At 37.5% G+C, this 21,058-nt stretch overlaps 1 protein-coding gene and 1 non-coding gene across 2 annotated transcripts; one reads left to right on the top strand and one right to left on the bottom strand.

Moving 5' to 3' along the window:
* The first annotated feature begins 1,999 nt into the window (after nucleotides 1-1,999).
* Nucleotides 2,000-2,770, top strand: LOC118897273 (lipopolysaccharide-induced tumor necrosis factor-alpha factor homolog). The gene has a single exon (XM_036856324.1). The coding sequence runs from the start codon at nucleotides 2,020-2,022 to the stop codon at nucleotides 2,503-2,505; it is 486 nt and encodes a 161-aa protein (XP_036712219.1). The 5' UTR covers nucleotides 2,000-2,019; the 3' UTR covers nucleotides 2,506-2,770.
* Nucleotides 2,771-14,572: 11,802 nt separating this feature from the next.
* On the bottom strand, nucleotides 14,573-14,645 carry TRNAE-CUC. Its single transcript has one exon. It is a non-coding gene; the product is annotated as a tRNA-Glu (tRNA).
* Between the last annotated feature and the right edge of the window lie 6,413 nt (nucleotides 14,646-21,058).

The raw sequence follows: 21,058 nt of genomic DNA, 5'->3' as shown, positions 1-21,058 counted from the left end.
AATTTGAAAACCACTGATCTATTCCAGATGAGAAAATGGTCTCAGGGAAAAGTGATTTGCCCAGAATTACAGACTAAGGTATTGAAGATCCAGACCTACCCAGTTCCTCTTTATGGCAATTTCTGCTATTCTAGCAAAGGAGATTTCCTTGAGCTGGTATTAAACCAAAAACTCAGTTACCTTCTTTTTTTTCCTTCCCTCCTTCTCTTCCTCCTCTCTCTGTCCCTTCCTTTCTAAGGTTTCCCAGAAATGAGAAACTGTACTTTACATGACCAACAAAAATTAACGGCTTAGTCAACCAGTAAATAATTTTTATGCTTTCTCTAAGTTATTTTGATGATTTTCAGTTCATTTCATCTTTTTTTCTAACTCAGAGGATTAGCAAAACAGCTAATTGTGGTCTTCATATATCAACATCTTCTGCTCCTTGGGAATGTTTAGGGTTTTCCTTCACCTTTTTCTTTTCATCTTTCACTCTAAAAGGGTTTTTATAGGCTTAGGACCAGGAGAAAAAAACCAAAAAACAAAGGTGGCGTAAGGTTTTTTTTCACCTGGAAAATTATAATTCTGCTTTTATTTCATATAGAGATATAAATGGAGAAACATAGCACTATTCTACTTATCAGGGATCATGTGAAAGAAGAAAAGTTCATTGTTCTGGCCCTTTTGTGTTCACTCTATATCATGCAGCATTCACAAAGGAATTATTCCTATGATTGAGAAGAGAGATAGGCTGGTGCTCTCAATTGACTTACAACAGAGCCCTGAATTTGAAATTAGTAAGGACTTTTTAAATATCATGAACATGGAATTATAGTATCAACTTGGTTATCAAATTAACTCTGTGTATACGAGAACTGAATGACAAAGCATATAACATGGAAGAAGAAAAGCAATAGTGCTTGTTATTACCATTCCTTTTGACTACAGTCAGGATCTAGTAGATGCTCCTGTGCCATCCACTGAGGAGACTGCAAAATCCAAGGCTTCACAGGTGACCTGTCACCTGAACAACAACTCAGGAACATAAACCCTCATCAGGCAAAGGGATATGGTATTTGTAAGAGAAGATGCACAGATTTTGTCTGGAGGCTGGGAAAAGCCTTAACGCACTGGATCAGAAATAGGACTCTCTGACATCTGTAAATGATCTCACAAAGCCTTTCCCATGTACATTTTTAAAATCTATTCTTCACAGCAGTTTATGGCATGAAGATTATTTCTTCTGTTTTATATTTGGAGAAACCAAGGCTCAAAGCAGTCCAGTGACTTTGCCCCAAGATCATTCAACGAGCACTTGGACTTGAATTAAGGACTTCCAATTCCAGATAGCATCATCTTTCTCATTGTCAAGTATTAAACTCCCAAGATGACATAGTCATATGTTTTTTCCATTTATCTATCTATCTATAGATATATTTCCTGTTTATTTAGCAAATACAGAAAAATAAAAGAATATCTAGTCCCAAAACACAGAGAGAATTAGTATTATTCTCTGTGTTTCTTGTCTGTATTTCTCCCTTTGTGGTTTGATAGTTCTTTGCTTGTTTTTTTGTGTATGTGCATTTTGTGTGTGTATCTTTACATCGACTTGTGATGTTCACTTTATAGATTGAGAATATTAACTCCTTCTAATATGTAATAAAATATTTTTCTTAGTTTTTATTTACTTTTAACTTTAATAATAATGCTTTTTGATACCTAAAAGTTACAATTTTTATGTTTCAATTTATTGATCATTTTCTCTGTGCTTTCTATCATTGGTATAGTTTATACTTTCAAGCCCCCTAATAGGACAACTATTCATTTACGTGATTTGTTGTGTTTTTACTAATTCCAAGGTTTTTAGTTTCACATTTAACTCTACAAACTATGTACAATTTATTTTTTAATATGTGATATGAGGTAGGGGTTAAACTTAATTGCTTTCCAAATCATTAACTAAATCGTCTCAGCATTATTTAAAAAGCATCCTTCCTGAGACCTCCCGGCTCGACTGGCTGCGCAGGCGGCGGTAAAATGTCTGCTCCAGGATCCTACCAGGCGGCTGCGAGACCTTCCTCGGTGCCGACCGCGCCCCCGTCCTATGAAGACACAGTTTCTGTTAACAGTTACTACCCCACACTTCCAGCACCCATGCCTGGGCCGGCCTCGGGGCTCATGACGGGCCCGGATGGGAAGGGCATGAATCCGCCTGCGTACTCCACCCAGCCAGGGCCCGTCCCCAATGTCAATGCAACTGCTGTGCAGACAGTCCACGTGCAGCAGCCCATCTCCTTTTTCGACCGCCCGGTCCAGATGTGTTGTCCTTCCTGCAACAAGGTGATCGTGACTCAGCTGTCCTATAATGCCGGCGCCCTCACCTGGCTCTCCTGCAGGAGCCTGTGCCTGTTGGGGTGCATGGCGGGTTGCTGCTTCATCCTTTTCTGTGTGGACGCCCTGCAGGATGTGGGCCACTACTGTCCCAACTGCAAAGCTCTCCTGGGCACCTACAAGCGTTTGTAGGACTCAGCCAAACCTGGAGGGAGCCGTGTGCTGCAGGAAGGCCTTTCCGACTCTCACCCGGCCCCGCCCCTGGTGAAGGCTCCATTTCGGTGGTCTCATCTCTCCAGGGTCTCCACCTTCGTGTCTTCTTTTGGGGGGAAAATATCGCAAAAATAACACATCTCCAAACCCCAGAAATTGCTGCTTGGTGTCGTGCACAGGACATGCAAAGACATTCTCCTTGAGTGCTGGTTCAAGGGTTTCCTGCCTCCCCATCTGTGACCCCAAGTCATCCCATCCAACTGTGATCGTTGTCTCCTCTGAGTATCTTCTGGTGATTTGCCACCGGCTGGCTTCTTTTTTTTTTTGCCTCAGTGGGCCTTTCTCTTGGTGGTCTCAAACTGAGAAGCCCCAGATTGCCTTATTTTTGAAGCTGTTCTGGCCCCAGTATGGCTGAACCAACCTTTAGTGCCTACCGTCATAGCCATCTGTTTCCACTTCTGATGACAAAAATCTTCCCTTACAGTCTAAGGGCTTGGCTCTCAGATTCTGCAACTGCAGGCTTTTAAATAGCACACAAATTCACTTTAATTTCTTAATTCGTTTTTAAGTACAGGGAGGGGTTATTCACACCCATCAGACACAAAGCCATGAGGTCATAAACGCAGGCTAGGAATAGAAGGCTGGATCTTTACACTGATCCGCCTTCTTTGGACCAGATCCTCAGCCACTTTCTACGAAGGGCTTTTTTTTTTTGGTAGAGGAATTGTTTGCATTAACAGTTTTTGTGACCTCCTTTTGGTCTTAAACACCTTTGAACATAATTTTGAAAGGAGGGATTTATAGAACCGTTTTCCTTATCCATATGACTGGTATCATTTTCCCATTTGCCAATGCACTCTCACTTTTTTTTTTTTTTTTGCCTTAACAGAAAAAGTAATGGGGATAATTTCATCCACTGCCTTCACTTGGGTTTAGTGTGGTTCCTAAAGACCTCCATAATGGAACTCTTAAAAAGGGTCCCCTTTTGGGTTCCTGGTGGATATTTGGAAAGACAAAGGAAAGCGTGTTTGAGCACGTCTGAGTACCACGGTGCTGAAAAGTGCGGGGACCTGTTTCAAAGGCATCTGAAGTCTGGATTTTATTTTTCAGAAATCAATTTGTTGCATAACATCTGAAGACATGATTTCTAGGACTGAAGCAGCAAGCCAGAGTTCTCGGTTCGCTGCTGTGTCATCTTTGAAATCAAGACAAAGCTGGGCTCAACTTTCAAGAGTCCCCGTTTTGATAATAAATAGGCACAGGGAATGCATGTGAATAATATTATGTAGAAATCAAGCCTAGGCCTTGATGGAAAATCTGTATATTGGTTGAAAATTATAGTCATAACCCATTGATTCAGCTTATTCATTTGATGTTTCGAAAGTTCCAGTAATTATTTTTGCAACGACTATGGATACTACATAGTACCTTGGTGTTATCTGCTTTTCAAAAATACAGTCTTTTGTTCACTATGAAAAAAAAAAAAGCATCCTTCCTTTACCCAAGTAATTGAAAGGTCACCTTTATTGTACACTACAGTTTTGTATGTAGTGACATAATGTTCTAGACTATCCATTTGTTTCCATTTATCTGTCTACATTAGGAGACATGTGTCAATTTTATTCTTGGTTCTTATATACTCTTTTATTATCAGGTTTACCCCTTTAAGCTGAAAAAGATCACAGTATTGTTTAGATTTTATTAAATATTTGAGTGAAATTTCTCTATACATAACTCAGTCCAAATTCCCTCAAGAAGTACACAGGTTACTGTTTAGCTCATGCCCCCAAATGGTAGCTTTATCATTTCACAAAATTATAGGCACATTAGTGGATTAAAAATTCATTCAAAACGTTACATCAGCTTTTTCCTTAATATAGTTAGGTTCAGTACTCTTTGAGTCTAATGTCTTACACTACTCTTCACCATTCAACTTTGTTACATCTCACTAAGAAGTCAGTTAACCGGCACTTCCCTGGTTGCGCAGTGGTTAAGAGTCCACCTGCAAATGCAAGGGACATGGGTTCGAGCCCTGGTTAGGGAACTAGATCCCACATACATGCCGCAAGCCACAACTAAGGAGCCCTCGAGCCGCAACTAAGGAGCCCACCTGCCGCAACTAAGACCTGGTGCAACCAAATAAATAAATACTAAAAAAAAAAAAAAAAAGAAATCAGTTAATCAACTGTACTTCAGTAAAATTTTAAAAAAAGATAAAAAAAAAGAAATCAGTTAAGGTAATAGAGCAGTGACTTCAAAATTCATAAAGCACCATTATAGGTTATTACAAGATTTTGAATATATTTCCCTGTGCTATACAATAGGACCTTGTCGTATATCTATTTTATATATAGTAGTTTGTATCTGCTAATCCCAAACTCCTAATTTATCCCTCCTCCCACTTTTCCCCTTTGGTAACCATAAGTTTCTTTTTTATGTCTCTGAGTCTGTTTCTGTTTCAGAAATAAGTTCATTTGTATCATATTTTATATTCCACATATAAGTGATATGATATGATAGTTGACTTTCTCTGTCTGACTTACCTCACTTAGTATGATAATCTCTATCTAGGTCCATCCATGTTGCTGCAAATGCTATTATTTCATACTTTTTTTTATAGGTGAGTAATATTACATTGTGTATGTGTACCACATCTTCTTTATCCATTCATCTGTTGGTGGACATTTAGGTTGCTTCCATGTCTTGGCTATTGTAAACAGTGCTGCTATGAACATTGGGGTGCATGTATCTTTTCGATGTGAATGTACTTAATACCACTTAAATGTACATTTTATTTTTGTCTGTTTGTTTTTATGTTTTCGCCGCACCGAGCAGCATGCGGGATCTTAGTTCCCTGACCGGAGATCAAATCCATGCCCCCTGCAGTGGAAGCATGGAGTCTTAACCACTAGACCACCAGGGAAGTCCCCTAAAAGTACATTTTAAAATGGTCAAGGTGGTAAATCTTATGTATAGTTTACCCCAATAAAAAAAATAAGTTAAAGACTGATCTTAACATATGTTGGTGAGGATATGGAGCAACTGAAACACTGTTAATGGGAATGTAAAATAATACAACCTCTTTGGAAAACAGTTTGGCAATTTTTTCAAAAAGTTAAACATACATCTACCATATGACCTAGCCATTCCACCTGTAGGTATTCACCAAGAGAAATAAAAGCATTTGTTCATAAAAAGACTTGTATAGAAATGTTCATAGCAGCTTTATCTGTAATTGCCCAAAACTGGAAACAACCCAAATGTCTATCCAAAGGTGAATGGATAAATTAATTGTGGTATACATACATATATCCGTGTGTATATGTATATATACATACATGTGCTATATGATATATACAATGAGGTACTATTCAGCAATAAAAAGAATAAACTACTGATACATGCAACAACATGGATGAATTTCAAAATAATTATGCTGAGTGAAAGATGCTAGACAAAAAAAAAATAGAGTACAGACTGGAAGATTTCCATTTATGCAAAATTCTAGAAAATGCAAATTAATCAATAGTGACAGAAAGCAGATCAACAGTTGCCTGGGAGTGCAGGGGGAGGAGCTGGAGTGAGGGGTTACAGTGAGACATGAGGAAACTTGGGGCTGATGGAATTTCACTATCTTAGTTGTGATGATGGTTGCATCGGGTGTATATGCACATCAAAATTTGTCAAACTGTATACTTTAAATATGTGCCATTTATTGTATGTCAATTATTCCTGAATAAAGCTGTTGAAAAAAAAAAAAATTCATAAAGCAAAGAGGAACAAGAAAATTCAATTAATGCAGTAAAAGAAAAATATAAGAAGAAAGGTATAAACAAACAAGAAGAAATGAAAAGTGAAGACAAAGACAATGTTAGAAATAAGATGTCAGAAATAAAGCTGTTTGGTTAATATATTCATGTCCATTTTCAGAATAAATGTTAATGGATGAAGTTTCTCTATTAAGATATAGAAACTCTCATACAAATAAACCAAAGAAATAACCATAAACTTTAATCAAATTTATTAAATGGGTTGTACAATTCCTTTATATCCTTTTTTTAATCTGAGAGTCACAGAATCTGTCAGTTTGTGGAAAGAGGTGTTAAACAACATGATAGTCTAAGAAACACAAAAGGCAAACAGCTATTTAAATAGGTCATAAATAAAAGTAAGTGACCAGAAATTTTTGAAAATCAAAAGGAGTAATCAGAAATCAGGTAAGTACTATCAAAAAGAAAGCAGGAGAAAACATGGTAATAGTAGACAAAATAAAATTCAAGACCAAAAATACTAACTTGAAAAAAAAATTTTAGTTGTTAAAAGGAATAATTTACCATTTTTTATACCTGATAATATAGCTTTAAAATATATGAAGTATAATCTGTCATATCTACAAAAAAAAAGTTTACAAAACTATAATGATAACTGTAGATTTTTGACATGCCTCAACAAAAATGACAAATTAAGTGGCCCCCAAATACAAAAGGATATAGAGGAATTGAATACATATTCATTAAACTTGGTCATAGATATATGTATAGAACTGTGTGCCTCATATTCTTTTCCATACCCATAGAACATTTACAAAAATTGGCCAGTCATTCAGCCACAAAAATAAAAGCTCTAAAAACTCAATAAATATTGAAAGCAGAATACAGATCAGAATGCAATAAAACTATAAATAAACTCCAAAGGACAGAAACATACACATACACAAACTATATACTATAAAACTTTCATAATAACTTTTGGTTAAAAAGAAAACCAAACTGAAATATAGACTATTTTAAATAGCAACAATAGAGAGAATACAAGATATCAAAACTTATGTGATATGACCCAGTTGTAGTCAAATAAAAATTAATATCACTAAATGTATTAGTTAGAAAACAAAATATTTAAAATCCACAAATACTCAATTGAAAGAGCTAAAAATAATTTTTTAAAGTAGAAAGCATTGAGTGCTAAAGTGGAATTCTATGAAAATTAACAACTAAACTTTACCAATTAAACTATCAACAAAAAAATCAGATAAGTCAGATGAAAAAGAAAACAGAAATGCATAATATTAAGATAAGGAAAGAGACATAACTACAGACACAGAAGAGATTTTAAACTTATAAGAATATTATAGGGACTTCCCTGGCAGTCCAGTGGTTAGGACTCCACGCTTCCACTGCAGGGGGCACAGTTTCAATCCCTGGTTGGGGAACTAAGATCCTGCATGCCTCGCTGTGCAGCCAAAAAAAAAAAAAAGAAAGTTATATCAATAAAATTAAAATTCTCAGGTGAAAAGGATAATTTTCCAAAAATCTATATAGTAATGAAAATTGACTCAAGAGGAAGAAGAAAAGAAAAATGACCAATTATCACATGAAAAGAAAAAACATAGCTAAATCCCGAAACCCCACACTAGAGTACTAGGTAAATTCTAGTACACCTTATAGAAACTGATAATTCCTGTTTATAAAATATATGCATGTATTTATGTATTTATCTTTAAACTCATTATAAAATAATAGATATTCACAGAAAAAAATTTTAAATTCAGAAACTTTTAAACATAAAAGTCCTAGGCTATTTAAAGAGTTTATACTCATTCTTTGTGTCTAGTGTTACTCTGTCAGCCCACAATCCAACAAAGAAAACCAAATACATCAAATTTTATAAGAATATGACTTGTAAATATAGATGCAAAGCTCCAGTATAAAATGTTTTATATAAAATCCAACAGCATATGAAAGAAACAATTCACCATGAGTAAATAAGGCTATCCTAGAAAAGCAAGGATGCTCAAAACCAGGATATCTATTGATAATAATGCATTACATTAACTGAACACAGTAGAATTACGATGTGATAAGCTTGATAGATGCCAAACAATAGTTGATAAAATTTAATACCTATTTCTGATTTAAAAAAAGCAAAAAAGAAGAACAAAATTGAATTTTTATTAATCCATGACAAATGATATTTTTTAAAATTATTATCAGGTTATGTTTCAAAAAATACAGCAAAATCTTGCTACTGAAATATGAGAAGCATTCCCATTAAGGTCAGGAATTGAAAAGGAAAATACCTCTTATCCATGGATACAATTCAACATTTCACTAAGGTCTCAGCTTTTGAAATAATTCAAGGAATAGTAAGAATAAGTATTAGGAATATGTCATTAGAAATAATGACAGTTTTGCAAACTGTCATTATTTGCAAATGCAAATTAAGAACTCTCAAACAAACCTCTTAAAAATTAGTAGAACTCAGAATTCTGTAGGGAAATATACAAAAATCATTAGTTTTCCCATACTCCAGTAATATCTAAATGGATTTGGATTCATTCAGCTTCAGTTAGAGGATGCTGAATTAATCGAGTTTTAAACCTTTTTTGCTAAAAAGGGAATGTGGAAGAAAGCAGTTGACTGGTATGTTCAGTGGCCCAATAACTTCTTCAAGGACCTAGGCAGTTTTCTTCCTTCTGCCCCATCATCTCAAGTTGTTGCATTTTCCTCTTCATATTTGTGGCCTCATGGCCACATTATGGCTATCCCACTCAGGTGTCATTCCTGCTCATCAGCCGTGAAAATGGGAAGAAAGGAGAGCAGAAGCAAAGGGGCTTTACTTGTATCAAGGAGTAAAAAGTATCATAATTTCCCTATCACACATTGTGTAATACTAGGTAATATGGTCAGCCTTGGTGGCAAGGGTGCCAGGGAATGTGAGCATGTAGCAAAAGTCACAATCATTTGGATTGCCATGACTGGTTTAGACCAAAGATGGCACATTGCTGACCCCAAGTAAAAGTAGGATTCTGTTAGCAAGGGAGAAGTGATCAGAGAGCTACTTGGTAGATGACTCCCAGAGTATGTCACTATACCAAGTAGAAAATATGATGGGGATAGAAGATCCCAATCACTCAAATGAAAAGTTAAAAAAAAAATCATGGGACTTCCCTGGTGGCGCAGCGGTTAAGAATCCACCTGCCAATGCAAGGGACACGGGTTCAAGCCCTGGTCTGGGAAGATCCCACATGCCGCGGAGCTACTAAGTCCGTGCGCCACAACTACTGACCCTGTGCTCTAGAGCCTGCAAGCCACAACTACTCAGCCCACGTGCCACAACTACTGAAGCCCGCACGCCTAGAGCCTGTGGTCGGCAACAAGAGAAGCCACTGCAATGAGAAGCCCAGGCACCGCAATGAAGAGTAGCCCCTGCTCGCCACAACTAGAGAAAGCCCGCGCACAGCAACAAAGACCCAATGCAGCCAAAACTAAATTAATTAATTAATTAATTAAAAAAAAATCATAACGGGGGAGGGATGGATTGGGAGTTTGGGATTAGCAGATGCAAACTATTGTATATAGAATGGATACACAGCAAGGTCCTACTGTATAGCACAGGGGACTATATTCAATACTCTGTGATAAACCATACTGGAAAAGAATATGAAAAAAGAATGTATATATGTATATGTATACCTGAGTCACTTTGCTGTATATAGAAATTAACACGGGCTTCCCTGGTGGCGCAGTGGTTGAGAATCTGCCTGCCAATGCAGGGGACACAGGTTCGAGCCCTGGTCTGGGAAGATCTCACATGCCGCGGAGCAACTGGGCCCGTGAGCCACAATTACTGAGCCTGCGCGTCTGGAGCCTGTGCTCCGCAACAAGAGAGGCCGCGATAGTGAGAGGTCCGCGCACCGCGATGAAGAGTGGCCCCCGCTCGCTGCAACTAGAGAAAGCCCTCGCACAGAAACGAAGACCCAACACAGCCATAAAATAAAAATAATTTAAAAAAGAAATTAACACAACATTGTAAATCAACTATACTTCAACAAAATACATTTTTAAAAATTCATAACATATCTAGAATAAATAAGCAATGAAATATATAAAACCTATATGATGAAATTTAGAAATTTTACTAAAATACTTTATAAGACGTGGAAAAAATGGAGACACATCACATTCTTATATGAAAAGCCTCAATATGGTAAAATTTGATTCTCTATATAATAATATACAAATTTGTAGTAGTCCAAAACAAAATGGCCTTTTCTTTTTTAACTGGATAACTGATTCTAAAGTTTATCTATAAGAGGAAATTATTTAAAAAATAAGACTAATATGAAGCTTAACTCCTCATCATATCTCAAAACGATTATACCGATACATTGACAAAAACAGTGTGGTATTGGCACAAGAATAGAATACAAATAGTAGAGTACAGAATGGAGCACAATAAAGAATACAAAGTCTGAAACCACCTATATACACATGAGGATTAGAGTATAATGAATTTAGTATTTCAAATCAGTTGGAAATAATTGATTATTTTAGATTTAATTTTGGAAAAATGTCTCCACTTGTGAAGAAATAATTATAGTCCTTTCTCACACCATGTACAAAAATAAATTCCAGATGGATTAAAATTATAAGAGCAGAAAAACAAAACTGTAACATACTGGAGTCATGGAGGAATATTTTTGTAATTGTGGGTGTGAAAAGATTTTCTAAAATGACATAGATTGACCAGTTAATCTACATAGTAAATTCTGTAGGTGAAGAAAGTTAAAAGACAAATGATAGACCTAGAGAAGATATTTACCACATATATAACAAAGGATAAATTAATTTACAAAGAATTCCAATAATTCAATAAGAAAAAGACAATCTACATTTTTCAAATGAACATAGGATATCATCAAGCACAGAAGGCATATGAAAAGGGCAAAATACATATTAAAAAGACATCTTATCTGTAATAAGTATGGAAGTGAAAATTATAATAATGGTAAAATATAATGATAATATAATAAAATAATATAAAAGTGAATAAAATCATTCATCAGATCATCAATATATTTTGAAAATTGATAGTATTCAGTGTTGATGTGGATATACAAGTACTAAGTTTGTGGAAATGTAAACCTGTACAGTGGTTTGGTGGACAATAGGGTGATATCTATCAAAATTAAAAATATTCATACTTTCTGACCCCAAAACTATACTTCTAAGAATCCAACCTATAGAAATATTTGCATATGTGCACAAAGGTATTTATTGTAGTATTGTTTCTAATAGAAGAAATCTGAAGCTACTTAAATGCCCAACAATTGTAGAATTATTTCATAAATTATAGCGTGTAAATTTGCACTATTAACAAGTTTTTATGTTTTCATCATAATTAAGATAGATCTGTTTGTATTGACATGGCAAGATCTTCAAGGTATATCATGAAATGAAAAAAATTGCCATATTTATTTTTTAAAGCTAATTTTAATATTACATTATTACATTATACATTATATTTATCTTAGAAATGTTATGTTCGTATATTATATCGTATAAGCATTCAAATGCATAGAACAGCATCTAATAGGATGCTTTCACAGATGATTTCTTATAGATTGGAGAATATTAATGCAGGGAATAGGGGGAGAAAAATTATCTATAAGGGGGCTTCAGTATTTTAGTCTGTGCATGTCTAACTTCTCAAATTTTTCAAAATAAGCATGTATCATGTTGCTTTTGCAATTAAAAATATTTAAAAAGGGACAACTTAGTATTTGGATAAAACAGACTGAGGTTCAAATCCCATATTTATCACCTAATAGCTGTGTGACTTGAATATTTTTAAGTTCTTAGAGACTCAATTTCTTTATCTACAAATTAGGTAAAATACTACTTACTTCATAGTTGCATGAACAGATCAAATGAGATTATGTATGAAAAACACCTGGCTCATAGTGGGTGCTCAACAAGTAAGTGTTGGTTTCTTAAATGGCTGAGGTTAGAGATAAGTAAATTATAGTCTTTATCATTTGCTTTTCTTAGCTGGGGTTACAGGAAGCATACTTTGATCAAGCAGATTGGATCAAGCATTTGTACTTGAAATTTTCATTGAAAGATGGCAGATATGGTCTACGTTTTGAGATAAATATTTAATTGTTTGATCATTCATTAATTTATACAGTGAATATAGTGTTATTGACTACGTCAGCCAGTGTGCAAGGTACTTGGAGGTGTGAAGATGAAGAAGAGATAATCTTGTCTACTAAGGAGATTGAGGTTTGCTTTAATTTAATGCTTTCAGTTTAGTGAGATAAGTGCAATTCCAGAGACGTTTGTAAAATGCTAAGGATATAAAAAAGAATAGTGCTGAGAAATCACAGAATCAGAGAATTTTTGAATTGAGCAAGACCAAGAGATCATTTATTCAACTTCTCATCCAATGCAAGAATCCCTTCCACAACATTTTTGGAAGACTGTAAAACAGTTTCTGCCAACATAATAATTATGATTTACTGAATGTTTACTATTGTTCCTGACACTGTCCTAACTCTTCACAAACATTCTCTCAACTTAAACGTCACAACAAAACTGAAAGCTAGTTACCATTATTCATAACTTATGGGCAGAAACTAAGACCACAAGAGGTTAAGTAATTTGTCTGAGGTCACACACCTAATTCACGGAGCTGAAATTTGAACCCAGGTCAGCCTCATCCCAGAGCCTATGCTCTTAATTTGAACCACTACACCCTACTGTCTTCACAGTTGGGACCTTTCCAATGATAAGACACTCAATATATTGAAAGACTCTTGTTTCACGTCTTGTACATTTCTTCCCTATATAATGTTGGCATCTGTCTTCCTGGAGCATCAGTTACATACCTCAATGAGCATCAAATAACACCTCCAGTGTAATTGGACTTACCACAAATGCAAAAATGTTTAAGACATGGTTTCTACCCTCACACAGTTTATACTGTTGCTTTTTCTATTTGAAGGAGTGCAGAATGTCACCTGCTCTTCTACCAGGGAGCCCTCCAAAAGTCTGAAAACAATCCATCCTTCACCCCTTCCAAAAAACATTCCACCTCTCACTGAATTTTTTTGTTGTTGTTCCACATTGAATATCCTCAGTTCTTTCAACTGTTGCTATATTTCCAGAGCCTCTCCATCTCAATTTTCTTTCTCCAGATATGTACCTGATACTGTCTTTAAAAGACAGGGTTTTGAACCAAAACAATGAAGTTAATGCTATGGTAATACAGAGGAGATTTAGCTGACTTTTATTTAAATGTCAACTTCAATTAATATTTGCACTAGTGTCTCTAGCTTTTGATTGCAATCATGTTATTTACTTATATTAAGTCACGTTAATACCACTCAGTGCCCCCTCACTTTTTTTAAAATTTTATTTTAACAAGTATTAGTCTATCCAGGTCTTGGTTTTCTCCTTCATTTTACTTGTGCAACAAACTTTTTAATTCTTAAATCAAGACTTTATTGTTGTTCCCATTAAGGACAATCTTTTAAATTGGTTTATCATTTCAGACTACCCAACTTTTTTTCAGTCTTGATATTGTTTTCCATTTTATTAGATATCTCTCCCAGCTTTACAGAATTCTCAATCCACAAAGCCCAATGTTTTTGTGATTTCTTTGAAAGATCAAGGCAAAGGAGGGAGTTTTGAACTGTGCTACTAATGACCTCTTCCAAATTGGAATAGATACATTAATCAATCCTCCTTTGTTATTATTGTTCAATCAGGGATGAAGTCACATCGCTAAGTTAGTATCTGACCTACATAGTAAGAGAAACAGATTGTTATATATGCTCAGATAGCATACAGACATGCGTGGCATAGGCTCCTACGTGTGTTTGGGGAAGGTCCAAACAGGTAAAACACATGATCAGTGACATGGCATTCAGCAGATAAAGGCAAAACAAGTTTTTAGTTTTTTGTTCGTTTTTATTTTCTAAACACTTAAGAGAGCCATTACTTCTGTGGATTCATCTGTAGCCTCTCAATAGGCTAGAGGGACAATGCCAAATCCTGATTGGTTGAAAGTAGTTCTAGAAAAGCAAAAGTAATGTCCTTTATATTGACATGTTTCTCGTGGTCTGACCTCCTCCAGGATAACCCAGAGAACCTAGAGAAAAGGATATACTACTTGTGCTTCAGCCAATCCCCTATTAATATCGTTGCTTGCCACCATGTTTTTTTTTTTTGGCCGCACCACATGGCTTGCGGGATCTTAGTTCCCCAACCAGGGATTGAACCTGGGGCCCTGGCAGTGAGAGCACCAAGTCCTAACCACTGGACCACCAGGGAATTCTTGCCAACATGTTTTTTATTTGTTTGGAATAGCTGAGCTCTTGAATGAGAACCTGGACTTCAGATGGTCTGTGTTGCAAATTACAGGCATATCTGTGTGGATAAGCTCCCTGTAGAAAGTTAAGAAACCTTACTAAGATATGTATCTATCATCTCTTTAATAAAGGCTCATTGCTTATCAGGGGAGAAATATAGTTTCTTGAGATATGGTAGTAGTTCACTGGACAAACTTATGAATAATTTCACTTTAATGAGATATTCACATAGACATGTGCACTATTAAAACATTAAAAAGTATTAATATTTATTTTAGCTAGATGAAGTCTTTTTTGGTACTAGGTAGATCAAAATAATAAGTTTTAAAATAAAAAGAAGAAAGAATGCTATTTAAAATATTTATATTTTAATAATTTTCTTTCTGTCATTTTCTACACAGCCAAAACTTGAAGATTTTCCAGTTATTTCTAGATACAAAAATGCGAGCAGAGTGTTATGCCTTCTTATATTAATCAAGCCATATTTTATTACTCAAAATATGTGATAACTACTGCTAAAAAATAATCTCTCACCCACTGCATATTTTCCCCCAATCTAGCAAATGCTGAAGAAAATAAACCACTTGACCATTTGTACAAGACTTAGTTCACAGTCTAAGAAGAAACAAAGTCCAGACAATCTACTACTAGGTGCTGTGACCAGTGTGACCACCATCACATTTGCACTGTCCTCAACAACAAATGCCCATATTCCCTCGGCCTGCCTCAGGGTTTACCTGCAGCTGTGATGGGCATTTCTTGGGCATGCAAACAGTGTCCTACCGCAAGTACCCATGCTTCTCTGTTTCTCTGCCTAGGGACTTCTGCTAGCACCACAGGACATGCACAAGGCAACCCAAGAAATGCAATTTTCAATCAATGAGTGTATGAATAACTACCCCAGTTTGACCCTCTTGACAATGCTGAAGAATGTTGTGAAGAATATGTTTCCTCAGAAGGTCCCCATTCAATTGAACCAGTTGCCCATAGCAATGACATGCTCATTAATACACCTATTGTTTTCTCTCAAATCCTTGTCTCAGGGTCTACTTTTGGGGAAACACCTCCTCCTTCACCATTTCTATTGAACTGTCAGTGAACTTGATTATATTAGCAACTCCCAGAGTGAGAAAGAATCCTATCTGTAGCTCAGGTAAGATAACAATGGAGCAGAGGGAAGGTGGTGTTATGGAAAAAACATGGAAGTTAGAAGAAAATCTAACCAAGACCTCAAGTCAAATCTCAGCTCTCAATGGTCTCAATCTTTCTATCAGCAGATTGCTTTCTCCTTGAACATGCTCTTCAGTTGACCTGTGAGATTGCCCTATTGATTCTCTTCCAGTCTCACAAGCCATACACTCTCAGTCTCCTTTGCCTGACCATCTTCATTTTCCTACTTCTATTGGTTGGAGGGATCTAAGCTCAGTCTCTAGACTCCCTCCCTTGGCTATGTAAACCCACTCCCAATGTACTTTCACCCAGTTGCGTGTTTCAAGTACCATAAATATATGGTGACTCCAAAACTTACATCTTTGCCTAAACCTCTCCTCTGCACTCCAGAACACTGATGTCCAAGTTCATATTCAACATCTCTGCCTGGATGTCTAATAGGTATCAAACTTAATACTTCAGAACTGAATCCTCGATTTCCACTTCACCCCGTCCTCTCCGATGGTAAATGGCAGTTCCATTTTTCCCAAAACTCCTGAATCATGTTTAACTCATTACTGTCTCGCACAGTATGGTATCCATCATCAAATCCTATCCTTCCACTTCAAAATATGTCCTTAATGTAGCCATCTCTTACCTCCTCTACTGTTAATCTGGGCCAAGGCACCATCATCTCCTGACTGGATGATTTCAATAGCCTTCTGACCAACCTCTCTGCTTCTACCCTTGACCTCTTAAAGTTTATTTTGAGTGGCCCTTTTAAAACATTGTCAGATCTAGTGACTGATATGCTGTGGTACCCCAACTCATACAGAATAAAATCCAAAGTATATTGGATCATCTTGGACTCTAGGGTCTGATATGACCTTGTCTCCACTACCCTTTTGGCTGTAATTTTTACTACCCTCTTTCTTGCTCAGGCTGCTTCAGCCACACTGGCCTCCTCTCTCTTACTTGATTCTTGGCACTTGCCGTTCCCTCTCCCTGGAATTTTCTGCAATCATGTATCCTCAGGGACACATTCTCTTCACCAAGATCTCTACTCAAATGTCACCTTACTGAGATGATTTACCCCACCACTCTATCACATCCACTTCACACATAAATACATACCTATACATACATACACTGTCCATCTCTGTTAGCACAATCTGACCTATTACACGTTTCTTTAGTTGTACATTATCCTTCTCTCCCAAATAGAACATGAGTTCTTTGAGATCAGGGATTTTGATTTGTTCCCTGTTGAATCCCCAGCACCCACCACAGTTTTTGGCACGAAAATGCACCCAACACATATACTGTGAATGATGTAATAAGCCAGCTATAAATCAGGGAAGGTTGGTCTACAAGATCTCCTATCTCCCTCTCACTCAAATACAATATGATCTTAGTTGACTCTGAAAGTATAGAATATGCGCTGCAACTTGTTTAATCAGACAAAAGACTTGTTTTTCACTCTCATTATTATTATTATTATTTTTTAAAATAAATTTATTTATTTATTTTTGGCTGTGTTGGGTCTTCGTTATTGTGCGAGGGCTTTCTCTAGTTGCGGTGAGCGGGGGCCACTCTTCATCGCGGTGCGCAGGCCTCTCACTATTGCAGCCTCTCGTTGCGGAGCACAGGCTTCAGACGCACAGGCTCAGTAGTTGTGGCTCACGGGCCCAGCTGCTCCGCGGCATGTGGGAGCTTCCCAGACCAGGGCTCGAACCTGTGTCCCCTGCATTGGCAGGCAGATTCTCAACCACTGTGCCACCAGGGAAGCCCCCTCACTCTCATTATTAATCTCCAAAACTTGCCTGTTACTCACATTTCTTGATTCACTGAGGAATATCTGTTGGAATGTTTAAGTTAAATTAATTTTATAAGTTTATATACCTATCTAAAAGCACTTTAGACCAACACTGTAGGTTTTTTTTCTTCCTACTTTGATTATATTTTCTGTAAGCATTCCAATTTTCCCCAGGTACATTGTTTTCCCAGTAGGATTTGGATTTAGAAGCAAAAAGGAGTCAGAATTCCTCTTCCAATCATGAACTGGCCCTTCTTCCTAAACATTTCCACCCACCAATATTCTACTTTTAGAAAATCAAGAGAGAAAGACAATAATACCAATTTTGCATCTATCCAATTAACCCAAGACATGGAGTCCTTTTCTTTTGGGCCACACCGTGAGGCATGCGGGATCTTAGTTCCCTGACCAGGGATCGAACCCGTGCCCCCTGCATTGGGAGCACAGAATCTTAACCACTGGACTGCCAGGGATGTCCCTGGAGTCTCATTCTTTCTTCTTCTCTACATAAACCAATAGGTGTTCATTGTCTTATATTTTCTCCACCTGTCTTAACTGATTATTGCTTCATTTCTAATCTGAGAAATTATTAAGAAAATTATAAAATATCTATCTAAAAATTATAAACATGTAGTTGTCTTCTTTTAATTCTTTGCTTAAAGCTGAAGTCCAGTTTTTTTTCATATTTACCAAAACAATGAAGTCTGATACTTCTTTGAGATCTGCCAGAAATAAAACTGGATTTCAGCCTTATACAAACTCTAGTCAATCTTAAGTACAAGTGGTCATTGAGGGCTAAACTTTATTTTTTAGGCTCTTCCTTTCCTTAGTGTGATTTTGACCTAGTCATTTCTCTTCTAAATCTTCCTCATCCCTTTTTTTGGTAGTTCAGAAATGCTTTAAAATTATTTGCCGGGCTTCCCTGGTGGCGCAGTGGTTGAGAATCTGCCTGCCAATGCAGGGGACACGGGTTCGAGCCCTGGTCTGGGAAGATCCCACATGCCGCGGAGCGACTAGGCCCGTGAGCCACAATTACTGAGCCTGCGCGTCTGGAGCCTGTGCTCCGCAACAAGAGAGGCGGCGATAGTGAGAGGCCCGCGCACCGCGATGAAGAGTGGCCCCCGCTTGCCGCAACTAGAGAAAGCCCTCGCACAGAAACGAAGACCCAACACAGCCAAAAATAAATAAATAAATAAATAAATAAATAAATAAATAAATAAATAAATAAATAAATATTATTTGCCAAGCTAGACTGAGATCTTCTTGACTCTTACATTTCCTAAATACCCACCCTTCACTGTACATTAAAAATGCAGAAAAAACCAAAAATTAAATACATGTTAAAAATGAAGAAACTCTGAATAATGATAACACATGTGCTGGATCTCTTGTGAAAATGGTGGTTCCCTCCTTCTTTCTTGAGGATCTTAAGTTATTCTCATTTCTGGTGTAATTTTGGTGTAAAAAGTCACTTATGGAGCCTTCTTGGTAGGTTTCCATGGTCTTTGTGTGTGGATTATCAACAGTGGAAAGGGTGAGAAGAGAGAATAATAACAATGACAAAAAGGAAGATTAGATTCCTTCAATTGATTTGTAAATACCTATTAAGTGCTTGTTCTGTGCTAGGCAATGTGCGAGACAAAGGGAATACAATCATAAGCAAATCCAGACAACGTCACTGACCTTCTGGAACTTACATTCTAGTGAGTAGAGTAGGAGAGGCTGGGCAAGTGGAAGGAAAAATGCCTGCACGTGAAAACTGTGAAATTGCAGCTGTGATCCTTGTTAAGGAGGACAGGACCACCGCAGCTGTTCAGGTTAGGCCTTACCTGAAAGCACCAGGCCAAGGGGTGAGTGATGCCTGAACGAGCCAGCCAGAGCTCTGTCGGCTATTTCCTGCTGGCATCTGGAAGGGGGACAAATTCCGGTAATTCCCACACAGGTGGGACAGCAGGGGCCCAGAAGGAAAGGTTAGTTGAGCCTCAAATATTTGGAGAGGTCATGGAAGGTTTCTTTGAGAGGGAGACAAACAAACAAACAACGCCCAACGAAGTCAGATTTGAAAAAAAGATGAAAAAAAAAAAAAAAAGAATTAAGGGGGATAGAGATGATAGTGGGTGGGGAGGACAGTGAGAAGCCCATTCGCTGCGCTGGTAGCAGCTTCTGCAAAGAGCCTGTGCATCGTGCCCTGAAGAAGCTGAAGGAGGCTGGACTGGAGCGAGAGATGGAGGAAGTTGGAGAGGTGTTTAGGAGCCAACCATGTGAACTTGAACATGGAGGCTGTATTAAGGGCTGAGTGTTTAAGAGTGGTGTCTGGTGCTGCACTGTGGAGGGGCAAGGGAAATATAGACCGATTAGAAGGCTATTGAAGTGGTGAGTGAGAGACGGTGATAGCACCATCTGGGGTCATGGCGGTATCTATAAAAACGCTTAATAAAAACATGTTACAAGGGTGATGAACCTACTCTGTATATAGTGTGAAGAATAGAATTCAGAACGCTTAAGACCCAGAGCGTGGTGTCCAGCCTTAGAAAACAGAGCAACACTATTATGATTTGTTTCGTTTTTTGACAACGAAGGCTCTTACTTGCATGGTCGGTCCACTCAAGACGGCTGTTCTCTTGCTCTCTGTACCTCCCCTGCCCAGCCAGTGTCTGCTTCGCCTATACCCTACTCACAGGACTGACCTTCCTACGTACTTGCCCTCGCCCCAGCTAGTGATTGTTCTTATCAAAGGGGCAGTGAGGGGCGTGCCCCTCTGCTGTTTCCCCTGGTAACTAACAAGCCCACCTGAGGTCAATTCCCCCACTTGAGGTCAATTCCCCCATAATTGGCAATCTGCCTCCCCTCCCCTCCCCCCGCAGCGAAGCCTGCCGCCCTGTCCTGCCTGCGGTCTGCAGCTTACGTTGGAGGGTTGCTCCAGAACCTTTCTTCAGACATGTTAAGCCCCAGCTCCATCCACTAAACCGTTGATGTCTCTGTTGCTGACTCTGGGATCTTTCTTCAGTCTTAAAGCTGGGCAAGTGCAGGCCTTATAGGCCTGCGGGGTGCAGCCCAACATTAGGTAAGATGGATTGTATTAATTTTTGGCTCTGTGTGGGTCTCAGATGTGCCCTGAACTTAGCTCCCTAAAATTGTTGCCGTCAGACTTGACTACTTGACCTTTACCTTGTTTGCATAAATGTGAAATGCTGTATGAGCTACTCAATGCAACATAACTGTTTTAATGGAAAACTGTTTTAATTATTAGTTTAATAATCTAATTTACTTTAGCAATCTAATACTGTTGAATAATTAGTTGTTTCAAAATTCTGGTTATTTTCTTAGGATAAAGTTCTGGAGAGGGTTTCTGGGTTGTAGAGTATACATATTTCTAAGGCTTTTCGTACACATTGTTAACTTCACCAGAA

The sequence above is a fragment of the Balaenoptera musculus genome, chromosome 6 (genome assembly GCF_009873245.2).
Source record: "Balaenoptera musculus isolate JJ_BM4_2016_0621 chromosome 6, mBalMus1.pri.v3, whole genome shotgun sequence".
NCBI lineage: Eukaryota > Metazoa > Chordata > Mammalia > Artiodactyla > Balaenopteridae > Balaenoptera > Balaenoptera musculus.
Note: the sequence above shows the minus strand (reverse complement) of the source record. Positions and strands in the feature narration are given on the sequence as shown.

Bases quoted from the DNA above. Each gene is read 5' to 3' on its own strand.
- LOC118897273 (XM_036856324.1), top strand. From the start codon at position 2,020: ATGTCTGCTCCAGGATCCTACCAGGCGGCTGCGAGACCTTCCTCGGTG.